Source organism: Malaclemys terrapin, chromosome 2 (assembly GCF_027887155.1).
Source record: "Malaclemys terrapin pileata isolate rMalTer1 chromosome 2, rMalTer1.hap1, whole genome shotgun sequence".
Lineage (NCBI taxonomy): Eukaryota > Metazoa > Chordata > Testudines > Emydidae > Malaclemys > Malaclemys terrapin.
This window is the reverse complement of record NC_071506.1, coordinates 42,389,344-42,411,112: the sequence shown is the minus strand read 5'-3', so window position 1 is coordinate 42,411,112 and position 21,769 is coordinate 42,389,344. Positions and strand designations below refer to the sequence as shown.

General features: G+C 43.4%; 1 protein-coding gene across 1 annotated transcript in view; it reads left to right on the top strand.

Moving 5' to 3' along the window:
• The window catches only part of INTS8 (integrator complex subunit 8), a 72,862-nt gene that overhangs the window by 31,825 nt on the left and 19,268 nt on the right, over nucleotides 1-21,769 (top strand). Inside the window, exons 11-17 of the mRNA XM_054017349.1 lie at nucleotides 4,546-4,616; nucleotides 9,312-9,487; nucleotides 14,605-14,738; nucleotides 16,070-16,180; nucleotides 18,669-18,870; nucleotides 20,264-20,385; nucleotides 21,508-21,692. Coding sequence (XP_053873324.1) covers nucleotides 4,546-4,616; nucleotides 9,312-9,487; nucleotides 14,605-14,738; nucleotides 16,070-16,180; nucleotides 18,669-18,870; nucleotides 20,264-20,385; nucleotides 21,508-21,692 — 1,001 coding nt within the window. The remainder of the gene's footprint in view (nucleotides 1-4,545; nucleotides 4,617-9,311; nucleotides 9,488-14,604; nucleotides 14,739-16,069; nucleotides 16,181-18,668; nucleotides 18,871-20,263; nucleotides 20,386-21,507; nucleotides 21,693-21,769) is intronic.

The window sequence follows — 21,769 nt, the reverse complement described above, 5'->3', positions numbered from 1 at the left end:
TGTTCACTGGTGGTGTCATCAGTGAATGCAAGGGAGCGCCACGGTCAACAGGCCGCAGCGCCCAAATCGAAGGAGGCTAAGCGCCTCGATTTGTTTGGCCGTAAAGTTTATTCAGCCGGAGGGCTGCAACTTAGAGTGGCTAACCAGCAGGCGCTCCTGAGCCGCTATAACTTTAATTCCTGGAACTCTATGGGGAAGTTCAAGGAATTGGTTCCCCAAGACTCCAGGGAGGAGTTTGGGGCCTTGATAGAGGAGGGTAAGAAGGTGGCTCGGACCTCCTTGCAGGCCTCCTTGGACATAGCGGACTCGGCTGCGAGGACCCTGGCTTCGGGTATTGCTATGCGGAGGATCTCCTGGCTTCAGGTTTCGGGTTTGCCTCCGGAGCTGCAGCAAACCCTACAGGATCTGCCCTTTGAGGGACATGGATTGTTCTCGGACAAGACGGACTCTCGTCTGCAGAGCCTCAAGGACTCGAGAACAATCATGCGCTCCCTGGGGATGCATGTTGCGGGCCCTCAGCGCAGGCCATTTAGGCCGCAGCCTCAGCGCTTCTACCCCCCCCCCCCCCCCGCCTCGTCAGAGACAGGACTCGGCCCGGAGGCGAGGGCGAGGTGGTAGAAGAAGGTGGACCGGCCCTCAACCCGGTCAGAACCAGGGGCCACCTAGACCACCTTCAGGCCCCAGGCAGAACTTTTGAAGGTGCGGTCGAGGACGGCGCCCCAGTCATCCCCCAGGATCCAGCCCCCTCCTTTCGGGATCGCCTTTCCCATTTCCACCGTGCTTGGTCCCTTATAACTTCGGACCGTTGGGTCCTTCGCACGGTGGACAGGGGATACGCTATCCAGTTTTCTTCAATCCCCCCCTCCTCCCCCCCTTCTTCCCCGTCCCTCTTCAGGGACCCTTCTCACGAGCAACTTCTTATACAGGAAGTTTCTACGCTCCTTGCTATGGGGGCCATAGGGGAGGTTCCAGTAGAGTTAAGTGGCAGGGGATTTTATTCCCGGTACTTCCTCATTCCCAAGTCCAAAGGAGGTCTGCGACCCATCTTGGACTTGCGCGGACTCAACAAATTCGTAGTAAAGTTGAAGTTCCGCATGGTCTCTTTGGGGGCCATTATCCCTTCCCTCGATCCTGGAGACTGGTTCGCCGCCCTCGACATGAAAGACGCATACTTTCACATCGCAATTTACCCACCTCACAGACGCTTCCTGCGATTCGTGGTAAGCACGGTGCACTACCAATTTGCAGTCCTTCCCTTCGGCCTATCCTCGGCCCCAAGAGTGTTCACGAAATGTATGGCTGTCGTGGCAGCGTACCTTCGTCGGCAAGGGATACAGGTGTTCCCGTACCTAGACGACTGGCTGGTACGCAGTCGCACCAAAGAGCAAGTTCGAGCTCACGTCCACATAATAGTGCACACATTCAACGAGTTGGGCATCCTACTCAACAAGGACAAATCCACTCTAGAACCTACCCAGAGAATAGAATTCATCGGCGCAGTTCTAGACTCCAGACGTGCACAAGCCATCCTGCCAGACAACCGCTTTGGAACCATCACGAGCCTCATTCAAGGGCTCAAGGCCTTCCCAACTACCACGGTGAGGTCGTGCCTTACCCTGCTGGGTCACATGGCTTCCTGCACGTACGTAACCAAGCATGCCAGACTTCGGCTTCGCCCACTCCAGACCTGGGTGTCGTCAATATACCGCCCACATCGGGACAGCCTGAACATGGTGGTCACGGTCCCGAACTCGGTCCTGACCTCCCTCACCTGGTGGCTAGATCACAATGTGGTCTGCGAGGGGATGCCATTTCACGCCCCACAACCCTCTCTGCACCTGGTCACAGACGCTTCATCTCTGGGTTGGGGCGCCCATCTCAACGAACACCATACCCAGGGCCTGTGGACTGCACCCCAGCTAGCCCTGCACATCAATGTTCGGGAACTGATGGCGGTGCGCCTGGCATGCCAGGCATTTCTCAATCTCCTACGTGGCCGCTGTGTGTTAGTTCTCATCGACAACACCACGGCCATGTTTTACATCAACAAGCAAGGAGGAGCACGTTCGTCAATTCTATGCCAAGAGGCCATTCGCCTGTGGGACTTCTGCATTGCCCACTCAATCCATCTCACGGCATCGTTCCTCCCTGGAGTCCAGAACACTTTAGCGGACCGACTCAGCAGGTCCTTCCAGACGCACGAGTGGTCTATCCATCCGGACATCATACATTCCGTCTTCCAGAAGTGGGGGTTTCCCCAGATAGACCTGTTTGCTTCTTGAGACAACAGGAAATGCCACGTGTTCTGCTCCCTGCAAGGTCGAGCTCCGGGCTCCCTCTCGGATGCGTTTCTCCTTCCCTGGAAAGACCACCTGTTTTATGCCTTTCCTCCGTTTCCTCTGGTCCACAAGGTACTGCTCAAATTGCGCAGAGACCAGGCACAGGTAATTCTGGTCGCTCCAGCGTGGCCGAGACAACATTGGTACACCACATTGTTGGAACTCTCGGTTCAGACACCGATCCCGCTTCCATTATGTCCGGATCTCATCTCTCAGGACCACGGCCGGCTGCGTCACCCCGACCTGCAATCACTCCACCTCACGGCGTGGCTGCTCCATGGTTCACCCAGGCAGAGCAGCAATGCTCGCACTCTGTCCAACAGATTCTGCTGAGCAGTAGAAAGCCCTCAACACGCACCACGTACCTGGCCAAGTGGAAGCGGTTCTCCTGTTGGTGCGAACAACGAGCCACGTCCCCGTTGCAGGCACCCATTCCTCTCATTTTGGAATATCTCCTCTCCCTAAAACAGCAGGGGTTGGCGATATCTTCAATTAGAATTCACCTGGCCGCTATATCGGCCTTTCACCCAGGGGAACTCGCGTCCTCGGTATTCTCTAACCCGATGGTCATTAGATTCCTCAAGGGCTTAGACCGGATGTACCCACAGCAACGTCAGCCCGTCCCGACGTGGGACCTTAACCTGGTTCTCTCCAAGCTCACAGGTCCTCCATTTGAGCCACTGGCCACCTGTTCACTTTTGTACCTATCCTGGAAGACAGCCTTCCTCGTAGCCATCACCTCAGCAAGGCGCGTTTCTGAACTCAGGGCGCTTACATCCGAGCCCCCTTATACAGTTTTCCATAAGGATAAAGTGCAGCTTCGTCCACATCCTGCCTTTCTCCCTAAGGTGGTTTCTCCATTTCATATCAACCAGGATATATTCCTCCCGGTCTTTCATCCTAAACCACATGCTACTCGCCAGGATCAACGTTTGCATTCTCTGGACGTACGCAGGGCCCTGGCCTTCTATATTGACCGCACAAGGCACTTTAGAAAGACGACGCAACTCTTCGTTGCAGTGGCCGACCGAATGAAAGGCTCACCGGTCTCCTCACAACGCTTATCCTCCTGGATTACGTCTTGCATCCGGACTTGCTATGACCTAGCAGGTGTCTCAGCACCGCACCTCACCGCTCACTCCACAAGGGCCCAAGCTTCCTCGACTGCTTTCCTGGCGCAAGTTCCGATCCAGGACATTTGTAGAGCGGCACTTTGGTCATCAGTCCACACATTTACAGCTCACTATGCGCTAGTGCAGCAGTCCAGGGACGATGCTGCTTTCGGATCAGCGGTTTTGCACACAGCAATGTCTCACTCCGACCCCACCACCTAAGTTGGGCTTGGGAGTCACCTAATGGAATGGATATGAGCAAGCACTCGAAGAAGAAAAGACGGTTACTCACCGTTGTAACTGTTGTTCTTCGAGATGTGTTGCTCATATCCATTCCAAACCCACCCCCCTTCCCCACTGTCGGAGTAGCCGGCAAGAAGGAACTGAGGGGGCGCTGGGTCGGCTGGGGTATATATTCAGCGCCATGAAGGCGCCACTCTAGGGGGCTCCACAGCCGACCCGCCGGTGTTGCTAGGGTAGAAAATTCTCCGACGATCGTGCACGCGGCGCGCGCACACCCTAATGGAATGGATATGAGCAACACATCTCGAAGAACAACAGTTACAACGGTGAGTAACCGTCTTTTTCTTTTAACATTGGATACACAGGGGTTTTGTACCTAGAGAACTGGCTCACCTAAATATTTCACTTTTATCATTCATTCAGTTAAGTGGACTTGATTGTTACATAGCAGTTGCTTTTGTAGTTTGCTAGATTGTTGCTTTTGTAGTGAAGTTAGCAGCATAGATGATGTAATCTTCACATTTGGCTCTTACAGACACAAGCTTTAGGCTCAGGAAGGGAATTGGGTATTAGAGGGAGCATGTAATGAATCACATGGCGATCAAAATAACCCCTTTTGTATACAGGGTTAATTATTGGCTTTCTGATCCCACTGTAACATCAACAGTATTTGGAGGATGGCTACATTAGATGGCTTGCCTCCCTCCATAGGGGGAGAAAATTTATGTGACGTTGATTGCTACTAGAGCATGAACAGAAAATTGTGGAAATAACTCTTAATACTCTATATAACCAAATGAAAATTCAGAATTCCTAGTGTTGCTTAATGATTTAACTCTTAAATTTTCTAGGTTTGTTCAAGGTCAATAAACTTAGAACATGCTTCAGAATCTTTGAAAAGAAAAATGGCAGCTTTTCTCAAGTAAGTACCTGACATTAGACTACTTTCACTGTGCAATATGTAGATACTACCTTGTTATGTTAATGTTTCATGAACTTGCAGGTAAAAAATTAGACAAAAAGGGCAACATTTTTCTTTTTACCCACGGATCCCCTATAAACCTCCCAAAGTTGTCTTATCCACCCATCCCTGTTTTCCCACTTCTGCTCTCAAGACCCTGTGTCCCATGCTTTCTGGCAAAGGAGACTTGGATGTGGGTTCGTCTAGAACTCATGGATGAATGTTTCTGAATAATGCATAGGGGTTGGTCACTTTAGAGAAATGCATGATGCTTCCTCCCCTGAGCATGATGCCTATCCACAGCCAGGGCGGGCTCTGGGGGGAGGGCGGCCGGAGCCCCGGGGGGAGGGCAGCAAGCCCCGGCTGGGGCTCCGCTCTGCCCCCGGCGGCCAGAGCGCAGGGGGCAGGGCTGCAAGAGGGCGGCGAGCCCCAGCCAGGGCTCGCCGCTCTTCCCCCTGGCAGCCGGGGGGAGGGCGCCAGGGGGAGGGCAGCGAGCCCGGCCGTGGCCCCGCTCTCCCCGGGGGCCGGAGCGCCGCGCCGCCCCCCTCCAGGTGCCGCCCCAAGCACAAGCTTGGTGGGCTGGTGCCTGGAGCCGGCCCTGTCCACAGCACACCCTTGTTCCGTTGCTACAATAGGAACTATCTCTTGGATCATTGTGAAAGTGCTCAACTGCTGGCTCACCCCAAGGGTTACATTTTCAAAATCCTGTTTATAATTAATCAGAAATACTCATGCAACACTCCATACATCACAATCAAGTTTTACATAAGAACGGCCATATTGGGTCAGACCAAAGGTCCATCTAGCCCAGTATCCTGCTTTCCAACAGTGGTCATTGCCAGGTGCTTCAGAAGGAATGAACAGAACAGGTAATCATCAAGTGATCCATCCCCTGTCTGTCACCCATTCCCAGCTTCTGGCAAAGCTTAGCTCAGAAAGGAGGTTGAACTCCTTGCACACAAATGTGTTGCATTTAATTTTTGTGGAAAAAATAAGCCCCTAGCCAACATAGCCATGCCGGCAAAAAACCACAGTGTAGATGCAGCTACGCCGATATAAGAGTGCTTCTGTCAACATTAGTAGCATTACTAACCCAACAGGAAAAACTCCTTTCGTCACATAAGTTGAATCTACATTAAGGGTATGTTTACACGGAGATAAAAGACCTGTGGCATGACTGCGGCTGGCCCAGGGTCAGTTGGCTCAGACTCACAGGACTTAGGCTGCAGAGCTAAAAATTGCTGTATAGACATTCAGGCTCCAGCCCACACCCAAACATCTACACAGCAATTTTTCAACTCCAGAGCCCAAGCCCCTTGAGCCAGAGTCAGCTGACCCAAGCCGGCCACAGGTTTTTTTAATCAATGTGTAGACATTCCTTGGGGGCTCTACCAGTATAGTTATATTGGCAAAGCGTTTGTAATATCGACAAGGCCTTACAAAAAATGCACCTGATTAGGAATTACTGGATTCCATTCCTGGTTCTGCCACAAGAAGGGTGGATTGATTTAAATCAGCAATTGAACTCATGACTTGAATCACCAAGTAGAAAGCCTCAATTTAAATAACTGATGTTAATCAACTTTTCCATTAGTACTGCAGTAATCTTCTAAGAAAAGCTGCATTCTCATTGGTTGATATAACCATTAAAACAGGTTGATTTAAAACTAAACAGCCTTTACACATATGCTATAACTCTGTACATTTATTGAAAATATTAAGCTACATATTTGCTTCAGATTATAAATAATAAATTATGCATGTTTACGATGTTAGAAAATGGTGAATGATGTATTGCTTATTTACTAATTAACTTTTTGCTCATGATTTGTGTCAAGCCACATTAGGATGGTAACTGGAATTTAATTAAACAGCATAGAAAATTTATTTTATTAAACAAAAAATCCCTTAATAGAGTACATGACCTACTGTACCATATTTATAAAGCTCAACCTCCAAAGTTAGGTGTTCAGTTTTTCTTTTTTATAAAAAAGCAGCCTTTAACACAGTTTTTGATAAAGGCTCTTTAATGAGAACAAAAGAATGTCCATACTGGATCAGACCAATGGTCCTTCTAGCCCAGCATCCTGTCTTCTGACAGTAGCCAATGCTAGATGCTTCAGAGCCAATGAACAGAACAGGGCAATTTTCAAGTAATCCATAGCCTGTCGTCCAGTCCCATCACCTTGCATTCAGAGGCTTAGGGACACACAGAACATGAGGTTGCATCCCTGACCATCTTGGCTAATAGCTATTGATGAACCTATTCTCCATGACATCCTCTAATTCTTTTTTGAATCCAGTTATACTTTTGGCCTCCACCGCATCCTCTGGCAATGAGTTCCACAGGTTGCCTGTGTTGTATGAAGAAGTATTTCCTTTTTGTTTGTTTTAAACCTGCAGCCTATTAAGTTCACTGGTTGGCCCGTGTGTCACTTTGCCTCCCAACTGAGAATACCAAATTCAGAACAAGCTGCTGGGAAAAGAGGGCAGACACATCCCAAAACTGGTGGTTATTCTTCCATGAGATCTACCAAACTAGCAACAAAAGTAAACTTCTTGTTAGCCAGTGTGGTGAAATAGAAGTCAGAAATTCAGCCTCCTTAGGTATTCTAGTCCTGGATTCAACACCCAGACACTAGACTTAATGAGGAGTGGTTATTTAAAACCAATTTCATCAAACAAAAGGGTTCTTCTGATCCCAGAGGACTAGCCACACAGTCAGTCACAGATCTTACCCAATAATCATGCTGTTGCCAATCCTTTAGTATCTAATATCTAAATGTTTATTTATAAAAAGAAAGAAAGGTGAGAGTTAAAATTGGTTAAAGGAATCAAATACATACAGTAATTGCAAAGTTCTTGGATCAGGCTTGTAGCAGTGATGGAATAAACTGCTGACTTAAGTCAAGTCTCTGGTTGCTTCCAAATCATTGGAAGATCCTCAGTCCCTTGGTTAGAATGCTCCCATTAGTGTAAGTTAATAGTCCAGAGGTTTGAGCAGGAAAGAGGCAAAATGGAGATGTTTCCAGGGCTTTTTATAGCTTCTGCTAAGTGAAGGGAAGCCCATTGTTCTCACTGTAGAAAATTACAGGTAACAAGATGATGATTGGAGTCCCATGGGTAAGTCACATGTCTATGCATGATTTCACTTAGTCATAGCAGAGGCCATCACATGAAAGTCTATTAAGTGTAGATAAGCGTCTCCCATGGTCCATTGTGAGTTGTGTTCCTTGATGATCCATTTAACTTGAATAGTCCGTTTTAAGATGTGCAGGCTAAATACCTTGTGGGTGTTACCACAGGAGCAAACATTTGAAATATAAGATTTGATTTCCAGTTTTTAAAAGGTGTCTTTTTGCTTCTAACTTCCTCATTTATTGTTTTACTGTGTTGTTCAGCCATGGTGTCACTTCTTTGTTTTCTCTTACTGTTTTTGTGGGGGGGAGAGGGTTGTGTTTGTGTGGGGTGTACATTTAACTTGAGCCTCTGTTATGGTGTTTTTTAAAAGCTTCCATGCTGCTTGCAGGTATTTCACTCTTGTGACTGTTCCTTTTAACTTCTTTTTTAACTAGCTTCCTCATTTTTGTAATGTTCCCCTTTTTGAAATTAAATGCTATTGTGGTGGGCTTATTTGGTATCCTCCTCCTGGTGCCCCCACAAGGATATTACATTTAATTACATTATGGTTGCTGTTAGTGAGCAGTTTAGCTATATTCACCACATCCTATATGCCACTTAGGACTAAATCAAGAATTGCCTTTCCCCTTGTGGGTTCTAGGACTTGCTGCTCCAAGAAGTAGTCATTAATGGTGTCTTGAAATTATCTCTGCATCCCATCCTGAAGTGGCATGTACCCAGTCCATATGGGGATAGTTGAAATGCCCCATTATTTTATTTTCTATGTGCATAGCTCCTGATCTCCCTGAGGATTTCAGGAGGCCAGTAATATATTCCTACTGCTGTACTCTTATTATTCAAGCATGGAATTTCTATCCAAAGATTCTGTGTTACTGTTTGATTCAGTCAAGCTTTTTACTATATTTGACTGTTTTCCTTCACATATAGTTCCACTCCCCCACCAGCACAACCTACTGTCATTCTTATATATTTTGTACCCTGCTATTGCCATGTCCCATTGATTATCAACATTCCACCAAAAGCATAGTTCTTTTTTATTTAGATGTTTTGAGAGATCAATAAGTTTAGGTGTTAAGATATTTTGTATTAAATTCAGATTTCATGGTTTATTTTTAAAAAAGAAAAACTTACTATAATTTAAATAACAGTGGGGAAAAAATCGTTATTGTGATTCACAATGGCCACAAACTTGTGACTTTGGACAGATCTGTTACTTTGTGTCTCAGTTCCCCATCAGTAAAATACCTTCCTTACAGGAGGTTGTGGAGATAGATTTATTAACATTTGTGCTGTAGCTGGATATGCTCTGACAAAAAAAAAAAAAAGCCTTTAAATAAATAATCGAATCAGTATGCTTTCCACAAAAGGGAATGACTGAAATCTTTTATCTGCAGATGGAAATACCATTATTAATAATCACAGAAAGTTGTTTGAAATATCATATGTAAGCAGTAAAAAAATTTATTTTACTTCAAAGTAACGTTCCTGCTAATGAATAACTTTTAACTTACTCAGGAATATGTGTTTGAGTTTGGAAGATCTTCAGCTTGTCTTCATGATTTCCTCTCATGAGCTGTTCATAACCTTACTGAAAGATGATGAACGGAAGCTGCTCATTGATCAAATGAGGAAAAGATCACCTCGAATCAATCTGTGCACTAAACCTGTGACTTCGTTTTATGATATTCCAGGTCTGTTTCCCAGCAAGTTTCCTAAATGCTTTAAAGTATTTCTTTTCATGGCCAAAGTGACAGTAATATTCTGATGTATGTTTAAAAAGAAGAACTTCAGACTCTATTATTCCTGTCTTTAGTCAATGACTATATGGGTCTACACTTTTACTGGGATAGCTATGTCAGTTTAGGATGTGTTTTTTTCACACTCTATGCCTGCAAAAGCCCTACTGTAGATGCAGTTGCACCAGCAAAGAAGTCTTTTTGCTGGTATAGCTTATTTCATTTGGGAATTGGTATACGCCATACTGGAAAAAGCACTCTTTGGCCAATATACACTACATCTGGGTTAGGAGGGTTTACTGGTATAGCTATACCAGCAAACTCATTCTGGTGCAGACAAAGCCTATGTAATTTAAACTCTTTTTTAGATTTTGTTTTTAAATCTTCTCATCATCCTTGAGTGAAAAACTAAGGTAAATTTTAAATTAGTGCTCTAGTTTTACATTATATTTAAGTAACTTTAAAGATGAGTGGATACTTGGAGAGTTTTCTCAATATATCGGTTTAATCTCGTTTTTACCTAATTAAGTCTCAGATTCAAATACAAGATTATTTCAGCTCTTGCAGTATTCTGTTCTATATTTAATTATTGGGTTTGTCCCTTCTTAACTACCAAGGGAAGATAAGTCTGAGTCCACGTCTATGCTACAAACTTTGGTCAATGGAAGTTATGTCAGCATAAAGCCACCACAGTTAGTATATCATTTTTTGTGTGTGCGCATACTTGGCTTTTTGCATAAGTGCTGCTGCACTTCCACAGTGCTTGGGTTGATGCACAGTTCAGTACACTATGGATAAGTGTCCCAGTGTGAAACCCACCATCATCCAATGCGCTGTTTTGGGGAATGTTTTGGCAGTGCATATTAGGACAGAAATGAGTCTCACAGGGGTGACTGTGAGCAGCAAGGGATCAAATTCCCAGCATGCAACTGTCTCCATCCCATAATGTTGTGTTGCCTCTCCTCCTCACCCCCCCCCACACACACACACACACACAAAAAGGGGTGTGTGGAACTAGAGTTGTAGAGCTGACTGGGAGGTAGGTAGGATCTTTGCAATTAATTCTTCAAACCCCTCCACCTACTGCTATGAAAAGGCAGTTGATCCAACTGGCGTGATTGCTTTGTATGGCCACTGCTGGGAAACTGGAGAACTGCCATGGGTGAATTCCTCCAGTGAGGTGGAAGTAGATTATCTTCTCCCAGATGGCTGCTTTGTCTAGTTTGGTCCTTGCTTTGTTCTTTCTTGGCTGACCTCTTCTATAAGCCAAGAAAGAGCACAACCCCTTCCAACTGCAGATCAGTCCTGTAAAGCTAACCTTTTCGGTGTCGCTTTTTTTATATATGGCAGTCAAGATTGCTGTAGTCACTCTTCTCCTGAGAAATTAACAATGCAAATGCCCTATGAAATACTACATAGTAACGGCACAGGCAGTTTCTTCTCTAACATAAAAATGGCCATGCTGGGTCAGACCAAGGGTCCATCTAGCCCAGTATCCTGTCTTCCGACAGGGGCCAATTACAGGTGCCCCAGAGGGAATGAACAGAACAGGTAATCATCAAGTGGTGCATCCCCTCTTGCCCATTCCCAGCTTCTGGCAAACAGAGGCTAGGGACACCATCGCTATCTATCTTGGCTAATAGCCACTGATGGACCTATCCTCCATGAACTTAACTAGTTCTTTTTTGAATCCTGTTATAGTCTTGGCCTTCACAACATCCTCTGGCAAGCTTGACTTTGTGTTGTATGGAAAAAACACTTCCTTTTGCTTGTTTTAAACCTGCCTATTAATTTCATTTGGTGATCCCTAGTTCTTGTGTTATGAGAAGGAGTAAATAACACTTCCTTATTTACTTTCTCCACACCAGTCATGATTTTATACAGGGCTGGCTCCAGGCACTAGCTGAGCAAGCTGGTGCTTGGGGCGGCAGATTGTTTGAGGTGGCATTCCGCCCAATCCTAGGGCGGCACGGCCGCTTTTGTTGTTGTTGTTCCGCTCCGGCGCCCTGCAGGGCAGTCCTCTTCCTTCCCTCCCCACTGACCGGAGCTCGTGGCAGGAGGCGGCACAGCAGGAGGGGCCGCGTGGCAGCTTCCCTGCTATAGCCCTGGCTGCCCCCTTCTCTCTCTCCCTTCCCCCGCCGGTCCCCCTGCACCCGCGTTCTGGCCACGCCGCAGGTGTGGTTTTTTTTTTTTTTTTGCTTGGGGCGGCCAAAAAGCCAGAGCTGGCCCTGATTTTATAGACCTCTATCATATCCCCACTTAGTCATCTCTTTTCCAAGTTGAAAAGTCCCAGTCTTCTTAATCTCTTCTCATATGGCAGCTGTTCCATACCCCTAATCATTTTTGTTGCACTTTTCTGAACCTTTTCCAATTCCAGTATATCTTTTTTGAGATGCAACTACCACATGTGCACACAGTATTCAAAATGTGAGCATACCATAATGGATTTATATAGAGGCAATATGATATTTTCTGGCTTATTATCTATCCCTTTCTTAATTCCCAATATTCTGCTCTAGAATTGTTAATTGTAGATTTTAGAACCGAGGAGGACCACAGATTTGTGAAAATTGTTTTGAGCTGAATCTGACTTCTGTATATGGAACTCTGTCTTATCTTGCTGAACTAGTTCCTTTTTCTGCAGCAGGGCCTACTCTTCTTCACAGTTTATTTTTTAAAGGGTATGCTTATACTTAAGGCTAAGATTTTGTCATGGATATTTTTAGTAAAAAAGTCAGGAACAGGTCACGGGCTTCCGCTTTATCACCTGTGACCTGTCCCTGACGTTTTTTACTAAAAGTATCCATGACAAAAGGGAAGCCGCTGGGCAGCACGGGGCCAGCTGGGAGCTCTGGGGTCCCCCTCCACCTCTGGCTCAGAGCTGCGGGGTTCCCTGCCAACCACAGTGGCTGGAGGCTGTGGGGGTCCTACCATCGCAGGTACCCTGCAGCTCCTGGCTCCTATGGGAGGCGGCAAGACAGTGCAGCTCCAAGTCGTGGGCTGAAGTCACTGAGGTCTTTGGAAGACGTGAATTATGTTGCCATTGGTAAGTGGATTTTTGGCTGACCAAAGCAAGGTCTTGCACTCAACTTGATGGCATTTCTTAGTCACACACTAACTTTTGAATGCTGCATTCAGTCAATTCCAAAGTTTTGGGGAATGTTCTGGGCAGCACCCTATTCATTTTTTGGAAGGGGGGGGGTGCAAATTAGAAAGCAGAGAAAGGAAAAGGGAAGACACAGTACCCCTGCCATCTGGTTTGCAGATCCAGCAGTTTCAGCCACCTCTGTAGTTGACTCTGTTGATCAAGAACTAGTTGAGGGCAACCATTAACATTTTCCAACATGACAATACCCATTCTAGGCTCTACCCATATTCCCAATTGTTACCCTTCCCTTTATAGTTATAACAGCTGACCTGTGTACAGTACTATAAAATCCCTCCTGGTCAGAGACTCCAAAATCCTTTTCCCTGTAAAGGGTTAAGAACCTCAGGTAACCTGGCTGGCATCTGACCTAAAGGACCAATAAGGGGACAAGATACTTTCAAATCTTGGGGGGGGAGGGGGAAGGCTTTTGTTTGTGTTCTTTGTTTGGGAGGGCGTTCGCTCTCGGGACTGAGTGGGACCAGACATCAATCCAGGTTCTCCACATCTTTCTAAACAAGTCTCTCCTATTTCAAACTTATAAGTAAATAGCCAGGCAAGGCGTGTTAGTTTTCCTTTGTTTTCTCAACTTGTAAATGTACCTTTTACTAGAGTGTTTATCGTTGTTTGCTGTACTTTGAACCTAAGACTAGAGGGGGTTCCTCTGAGCTCTTTAAGTTTGATTACCCTGTAAGGTTAATTTCCATACTGATTTTACAGAGATGATTTTTACCTTTTTCTTTAATTAAAAGCCTTCTTTTTAAGAACCTGATTGATTTTTCCTTGTTTTAAGATCCAAGGGGTTTGAATCTGTATTCACCAGGGAATTGGTAAAGGTTTCTCAAGGCTTCCCAGGCGTGGGAATTCTGGGGATGGTGGCAGCGGAGCAGAGCTAAGCTGGTAGTTAAGCTTAGAAGTTTTCATGCAGGCCCCTACATTTGTACCCTAAAGTTCAAAGTGGGGATACAGCCCTGACATGGTGGCAGAGGTGGGATCATTTTAAACCCAAAAGCCAGTAAGATTTTTTTTTTCCTTCTAGCTGCTTGAAAAGCAGAGCTGCAGGTAGATGCATATCTTATCTCTCCTTGCCTTAAGGCAGAGGTGTTAAGTTTTTTTTAACAAGATCCTTTGTTAAGAGAAGCGTTCAGTTAGCAAACGACTGGTAAAAGGAATTTACAAGGTGAATTGTTTTTTTTTCTTTGTACATCCTCGGGAGTAGCTAGTTAGAAAGTCTCTGTTAACTCAGCAGCAGCCAGAGCTGAGTACATCCCAGTTTCAGTCAACTGCAGAGGGGGTGACCCAGCACAAGAAAACATAAAAATGACTACCAAAGAAGTAGCTAAAAAAATAGAACTGGCCAAACTAGAAGCAGAAGAAAATGAAAGAAAACATCAGAAACTGCTTCAATTAACAAAACTCGAGACACAGCAAAAAGGGGGGGGAAAAAAAAAAAAAAGCCAAAAAGGTGGCCCACAAGACAATACCCATTCTAGGCTCTACCCATATTCCCAATACTGTTTAAAAATGCTAACACACGTAATGACTTCTCTCTCAGACAGAAAGTGGGGGGGAAATGGGCTTGGAGGTATGCTGGGAGGCGCAAACAGCCCATGTTATGGAGGGAAGGGTGAATGTGGAACACAGAGTCCCTGGCATGGGTAGGTTGGGTTGCAGGAAATGCCAGAAATACAGGGAGGTGGAAGGTTAACATTCAGGGAGCTTGTTGGGGGGAATGGAGGAGTGCAAGAAGCTCCTGTTGTGTGCAGTGTACTTGGTCTACATAAGTAACCAAGTGTGTGACCCTCTTTTTTTAAATCTTACTTAGTTAGTTTTTAAATCTTACTTGTTCACAAAAATACTATGTGATGGGTATATCTTATAAATAAATAAATAAATAATCTACAAACCTAGCAATCTTCTGTTCTAGCATCAGCAAGTGTCAATATTGGCCAGCTGGAACATCAGCTTATATTATCAGTGGATCCCTGGAGGATTCGCCAGATTTTAATTGAGTTGCATGGCATGACCTCAGAACGCCAATTCTGGACAATTTCTAGCAAGGTAAATTATTTCTCATAGCATAGCTGAGTATGTGCAGTAGAACCTCAAAGTTACAAACACCTGAGTTACAAACTGACCAGTCAACCACACATCTCCATTTGGAACCAGAAGTACACAATCAGGCAGCAGCAGAGATTGGGGGGGGACAGCCAGTACAGTACTGTTAAACATAAACTACTAAAAAAAAAAAAAATAAAGGGAACGCAGCATTTTTCTTCTGCATAGTAAAGTTTCAAAACTGTATAAAGTCAATGTTCAGTTGTAGACTTGTGAAAGAACAACCATTACATTTTGTTCAGAGTTACGAACAACCTCCATTCCTGAGGTGGTTGTAACTCTGAGGTTCTACTGTAGTTGCATACAGTAAACTCCTTTCCTTGTGGGAATGTGATTGACTGTGGTGACTCCTGGATTCTGATTTTTTTTTTCTTCTATTCTGACCTTCTGTGACACCTTAAGTAACTTGCTAACTTCTGATTTCAGAGTAGCAGCCGTGTTAGTCTGTATCCGCAAAAAGAACAGGAGTACTTGTGGCACCTTAGAGACTAACAAATTTATTAGAGCATAAGCTTTCGTGGACTACAGCCCACTATGCATCCGAAGAAGTGGGCTGTAGTCCACGAAAGCTTATGCTCCAATAAATTTCTTAGTTTCTAAGGTGCCACAAGTACTCCTGTTCTTTTTGCTAACTTCTGTTTCGTTCCCTGTCTGTATAATGGGGATGATGATGATGATATTGCTAAGAATTCTATATTTTCTGTTAAAAGTTATAGAAGTGTAAAGTATTATTGCACAGTTTTCTCTGGTATGCTTATTACGTTGCTTCCTTGAGTTAGATAGAAATTGTTTTTAAATATGTAACTGTCTATAATACAGTCTCTGGTTCTCTTAAGTTTCTATTTTTATTTTAAAATCCATACCTAAAAAAATGCTATCATTCTGCTCTTTTGACTTAAATTACTGTAATTTACTAGTAATTGGCAAAAAAGCTGTCTTGCATTTTAAGTTGAGTAAAGACTTTTTTCTTTTCAACTATTAATTATTCAAAGCATCAACAAAATAGGATACCAAGGGATTTATGTACTTTGTCATGTGGAGCAACTAGTGTGTTTATTTGCATATGAACCCTCTGTAAACTTACATTTGAAGAGTTTTTAACTGTAGTATTCACATCCAATTAATAAGAATTTTAAATGTATATGTTGAAGAGTTGGAAACGACATGTGAGAAACTGCTCTTTTCTTTGAGTATTTCCCTAAATCTGGTCACTAATGTTTTTACAGTTCAAAAAATCTGTTCCCGTTCAAATATTTTATATATTTATCTCTTAGTGGGAAGTACCAAATGTTTATGGCAGTGTTATCTTAGGAATTAAAGACAACTTGACTAGAGATTTGGTCTACATCCTGATGGCAAAGGGGTTACACTGCAGTGCAATTAAGGTGAGCAAATTATATATAAATATTTTTATAAATAAACAGTTCATAGTCTTGATGTTTAATACAGATAATTTTCCCATAAAAATATCCTGTTTTTCAATAAGATTTGACTATGTTCTGCCATTCTTTAGTTGCTTATGAAAAACCTGCTGTGCAGTAGGAATAGCCTAGTACATACTGATAAAAGCAGATGTATTCTTGGTGTAATAAGAACATGAACTAAATGAGGTGTATTCTTTTGTAACATGCAAGTGAAAGCATAGAGTAGGGTTTGAAGTACAGGGCCTGAGAGGAGATCTAGGATTATAGCAGGGCTGTTAACCTTAAGACCGGCTTCATGTTTAAAACTTGACTGTTCTAAGTGCTCTAAAATCCATATGAGTAAACATATTGCCTTAAAATGCGGTGTGCCTCATGGGGGCACTGGCTATTGTTACTGATCCAGATTTGGGGCTTCTTGACCAAGGAGTTTGTTCTCAAGATACAGTCCCTAGAGAAAAAACAGCTTTTCTTAAAGTTGACACATCTTGGCAATGTTTTTTGCTCACAGATAGAGATTAGAACTGGACTCAGATCATCGAAAGCCCAAGGGTTACCCTGACAGAGTGCATGTTACCTGTCAACCCTTAGGGGGAAATCAGATTAAAATGTTTGAAAAAGTTTGCTTCTCCAGTTACACATGCTGAAGTTCACATGTCTAAGGCATTACACTGAGCAAGTGTGCAGAGAGAAGCTATCTATTTAGAAAACTACTTACACATCACAGTGTCTGGGTTGCTCCGAGGGTATGCTACAGTCATCAAGTCTGAGCACCACACTAGGCTCTGAGTTCAGATCCAAACCAGGGCAGAAATCTGAACTAAAAATAGCACACGGTTGCTCCAAACTACCTCTGTCAAAGGGGATGGGGAGTGGGAGGGCCTGGGGAAATGTAATCTGACTACAACAGAATATTCAGAAGGTGCTGAAACTATTTTCTGAAACCTACAGAGGAAGCAAACGCACAGTGGGAGGGGGATTGGAATGGGAGAGTAGATGGGAATGGGGATTGTTTATCTCAGGGGTCTGACCCTTCTCTCTTACCCCCCCCCCCAATGTGAGCTGGGATCTGGGGGTCTCTGCCGACACATGTGCGCCAGGATCTGATATTTCCAGATTTTCAGAAGCTTGAGTTTTTCTAAATTCAGTATTCTGGAAGGACGTAGCTATCACTGGGCAAACCTGATTCTGTGTTAATAAAGGTTGGGTTTTTTTGCCATTTAATCTATTTACAACTCTGTAACAAACTTCCTATAGCAGGGTGCGCAAACTACAGCCCATGGGCTGTGTCCGGCCCCTCAAACCTTTTAATCCAGCCCCTGGGAGTGGGGTTGGCGGCTTGCCCCGCTCCGCCCTCCCGGCCGGGTCGGTGGCTTGCCTCACTCTGCCTGCCCGGTGCTCCCATGTGTTCATGAGGGCACGCATGTTACTGCAGCTGCACAACCCAAACGCGCCTCATGTGCCAGCAGCCTGGAGCTTGCAAGCGCACATGCCTGCTACTTGTTGGCTTAGGTGACTCTGATGTTTTAGTAGTGTTAATTTTCCATTGTTGTGGATAAAATAAAGAGTAGTTGGCCAGGGAGTGACAGCTACATTGTTCACATTAATCAAAGAGGGCATGGAAAGGGGGTAAGTTTGGTTTAATTATTGTAATACGTTGTTAGGATGGTATATTTATAATAGTAAGTAAGGTTTTATGTTTATTTCCACTAAAAATTATCTTTAATTAAGTTTATTTGAATATCTCTGAATTGTTAATTTTGTGAGCATTCATGGCCTGCCATGCAATTTCCATACCCAAAAAGTTTGCCCACCCCTGTCCTATAGTCTGGGTTTGTCACTTAACATCTCTGTGCCTTAGTTCCCCACCAATAAAATGGGTATAATACTGAACTCGCTGAAGTGTTGTGGGGCTAAATTCATTAAGGTGGAGTTTTTTTGCTTAGGACACATTAATGATTAATACACTAACTTATCTAAATTTGGGAAAGACTTTTTGCAACTAGCTAACACTTTTGAATGAATATTCAGCATGTGAAACCCTGTTTCTTTGCCTCACAGTTCATGGTTAATGAACTATACATAGGATAAAACTATAACCATTTTATAACTAGAAAACTCCAGTTGAGTCTTGTGACTTTTCCTTTTATAGTATGTTTTTCTTCTGAAACTTTTTTATTTTGCTTGAAGAATTTGGGATTATAGAACTCCTGCGTCTTTCGGGATTTGATAACATTTACTGTGGTATGTTGGCTCAATCTGAAATTTACTTACTTTATTCAAAGATTAGGGCTTGATCCTGAAAGGTAGCAAGAACCCACAACTCCCATTACATAGATGCCAAGGCTTGAAGTAATCCAGAATGGGTTAAAACAATATTCCAACTTTTCTTATTATTGTAATTCAACCAAAGGAGTGGTGTCACTTTCACACATGCTGTGCTTTATTACAGGATTTTGTCCATGCAAAGCAGCTTTTTGCTGCTTGCCTGGAGCTTGTGACAGAGTTTTCTCCAAAGCTGCGCCAGGTCATGCTGAATGAGATGCTGCTCTTAGATATTTACACTCATGAAGCAGGAGCAGGGGTTTCTGGAGAACGTCCTCCTTCTGATTTGATCAGCAGAGTCCGAGGATATTTGGAAATGAGGGTACCTGGTAAGAATGTAGCTGACTGATCTCTTAGGAAAGATACAGTAAAATGCAAAGGTGGTAACAGATTTGCAAAAGCGAGAAAATTCAGGGTTCTGTGACCTTCAGTACTTAGGTTATAACCAGGAACAATAATAAAAAGTAGTAAAATATTAAATATATTTTTAGTTGTCTTAGTGAGTTTTAGCATCTTGAAGTGAGCTAGCTGTCCATGGACTGCAGTTTGCCAATTTCTTTTAAATAGAGCTGGGCAAATAACTGATTTTTGTTCTCTGGCAACTTAGGGGAAAAAATTGGTTTGACCCAAACTGAAACTGATATTTTTTGCATGCTGTGTTTGTTGTGGCCATTTTGGTCCCAGGATATCAGAGAGACAAGGTGGGTGAAGTAGTAGTTGGTGAGAGAGACAAGCTTTTGAGCTTACATAGCTCTTTATCAGGTGACCTGAGTAAGCTCAAAAGCTTGTCTCTCTCTCACCAACAGAAGTTGATCCAATAAAAGATATTCCTCACCCATCTTATCTCGCTGAAATCATTTGGAATTTTTGGCAAGTCAAAAAAAACCCACATTGTTTTGGATTGAATAATTTTTTTGTTTCCAGACTTTTAAATCTTATTGTTATTATTTTAAATAAAAACAAAGGAAGTGAAAGGCTCGCTTGATGGAGGAGATGGTGGTCCTCTTTATACCCAATAGTCCAGTGATTAGGACACAGCTGCAATGTGGGAGACTGACATTTGAATCTCTACTCTGAAGCAAGAGTTTGAATCCAGGTCTCTCCCCTCCCAGCTGAGTGCTATAACCACTGGCTATAGGGGGACTCTGGGGTGGATCTCTCAGTCCCTCCTGTTGAAGATGTTCTGCTTCATGTAAATAATTAAACACTGGATCAGGGGTTTGGATGAGGGAGAATCAAGTTCCAAGAGAGTGCCCTAATGACCAGGCTGGAGAGTCATATTCATTCATTCTCTCTCTCATTTATTTTTATATATATATATTGATCATTGGTATTTTAACAAATACCATTTTGGAAGCTGGATACTGCAACTTCTGTTTACAATCTTCTAAAGGCTATGTCCTGTTTTTTATAGGCATGGAACAGCTACGAGATTAAGTTAATGGAAGCTGCTGATGCTCATCTCCTCCAGAAATTAGGCCCCTCTGTATCCATCTACCATGTTTGCTACTATAAAATATAAGAAGCTGAAATGTTTTGATTGTGGGAATATATGTTTGGTACAGTGTAGGCTTAACCACACAACTCCTGGTCTTAACTGAAATTATTTCTAGATATTCCCAGCTGTTTGTCATGTTTATAAATGATAGTGTTTCATGGGGGGAAAAATTGATCTAATGTTTAGTTGATGAGTTAAACATTTTTTTTATAAATCTCTTCTAGATATTCCTCTTCGACAAGTTGTAGCAGAGGAATGTGTTGCCTTCATGTTAAACTGGCGGGAGAATGAATACTTAACTATGCAAGTTCCTTTACTTCTGGTTCAGACTAATCCTTATGTGAAGGTAATGGATGTTCAGACTGAAAGGGGCAAGATGCCATACTACGCCTCTTTTCTTCCCCCTCCTCCCCCCAAGATTCTAGTACTTCTGAAGGCATGTGTCATTCTTCATTGTTTCTGTCAAGTTTAATTCTAACTGCAGTAATGAGTGGGAAGAGGTCTTCCAATGAACCAAATACTGTGTAGCAAAACTAAGCACTGTTGGTTGAAATTCAGTAATATCTAGAAATAAGGTTGATTTGTCTCTGGGTCCCATCTGTGCTACAAGAGTAACTGAGACAGGAGATGGGGCTTACACCACCTTTGTCCACTAACCTGGCAGCAATCTGGTTTCATCAGTATCTAGCACTGGAGGGACATAAACAGTAATGAGTTAACCTACCTATACCGAATATTGAAACAATGCTGTGAATGGGTCCCCTGCCTCAATTATATTTGGGACATGAATTATTTCAGTAGGAGGTTTAGGTGTGAAAAGGATTAAAGATTGGGCCGTATGTGTATTGTGTTCATAGAACTCTTCATTTTCCTAATAAACTTCAGTGGTTTGCAGTTTCCAACTCATTACTGATTGTATGTTAAATATTACCGTGGCATTCAAACACCTATCATTTTGGAGTTCTGCTTTTCAAAAATATTTGTTTTTTGTAGCAATGTTATGATTACGTATCAGATTATTACCTTAAAGCAAAATACACAAACATTGTTTTTAGTGGTGAAAATTCTTCTGATCCCACTCAGCCTGCTTTGCAGTTACTGTTGATATTTTTAACCTTTTTTATATTCGTATTTTGCTTGCTAGAATGTATAGATAAATGCAGCCTTAGTTTTGCAGTGTGACCTGAATTCTAATTAGATCAAGAATGGAGCATTGTTTTCTTGGACTTGTTGTGGTTTCCCTAGGCTGCACCTTTCTATTAAAAATAAAGATGTCTGCAGTTTGCTCCCTTTTATGAAAATTAGTTGCAGGCCTCAAGCTCCTGGTTAGATGACCTGTGTCACAAAGAGTAGTCATCCCTGCTACTGTGGTATGAAATAGCCTATTTAGACCAATAATCCCTTTTATCCTTTGTAAATATGCAAAGAAGCTCTAGCCACTGTATTTTTGCTGTTTTGTTTTGCTTAGTTGGGGCAGCTTTTGGCTGCTACGTGCAAAGAACTTCCAGGCCCCAAAGAAAGTAGACGGACAGCTAAAGACCTTTGGGAAGTTGTTGTGCAGATCTGCAGTGTATCCAACCAGCACAAGCGGGGGAATGATGGCAGAGTGAGTTTAATAAAACATAGAGAGTCTACATTAGGCATTATGTACAGGTATGTGTCCACGAATTATTTAATAAAATCAATCTTTGAATTCTAAATTTGGCCTTGTCTTCATTCAGGAATTGCCC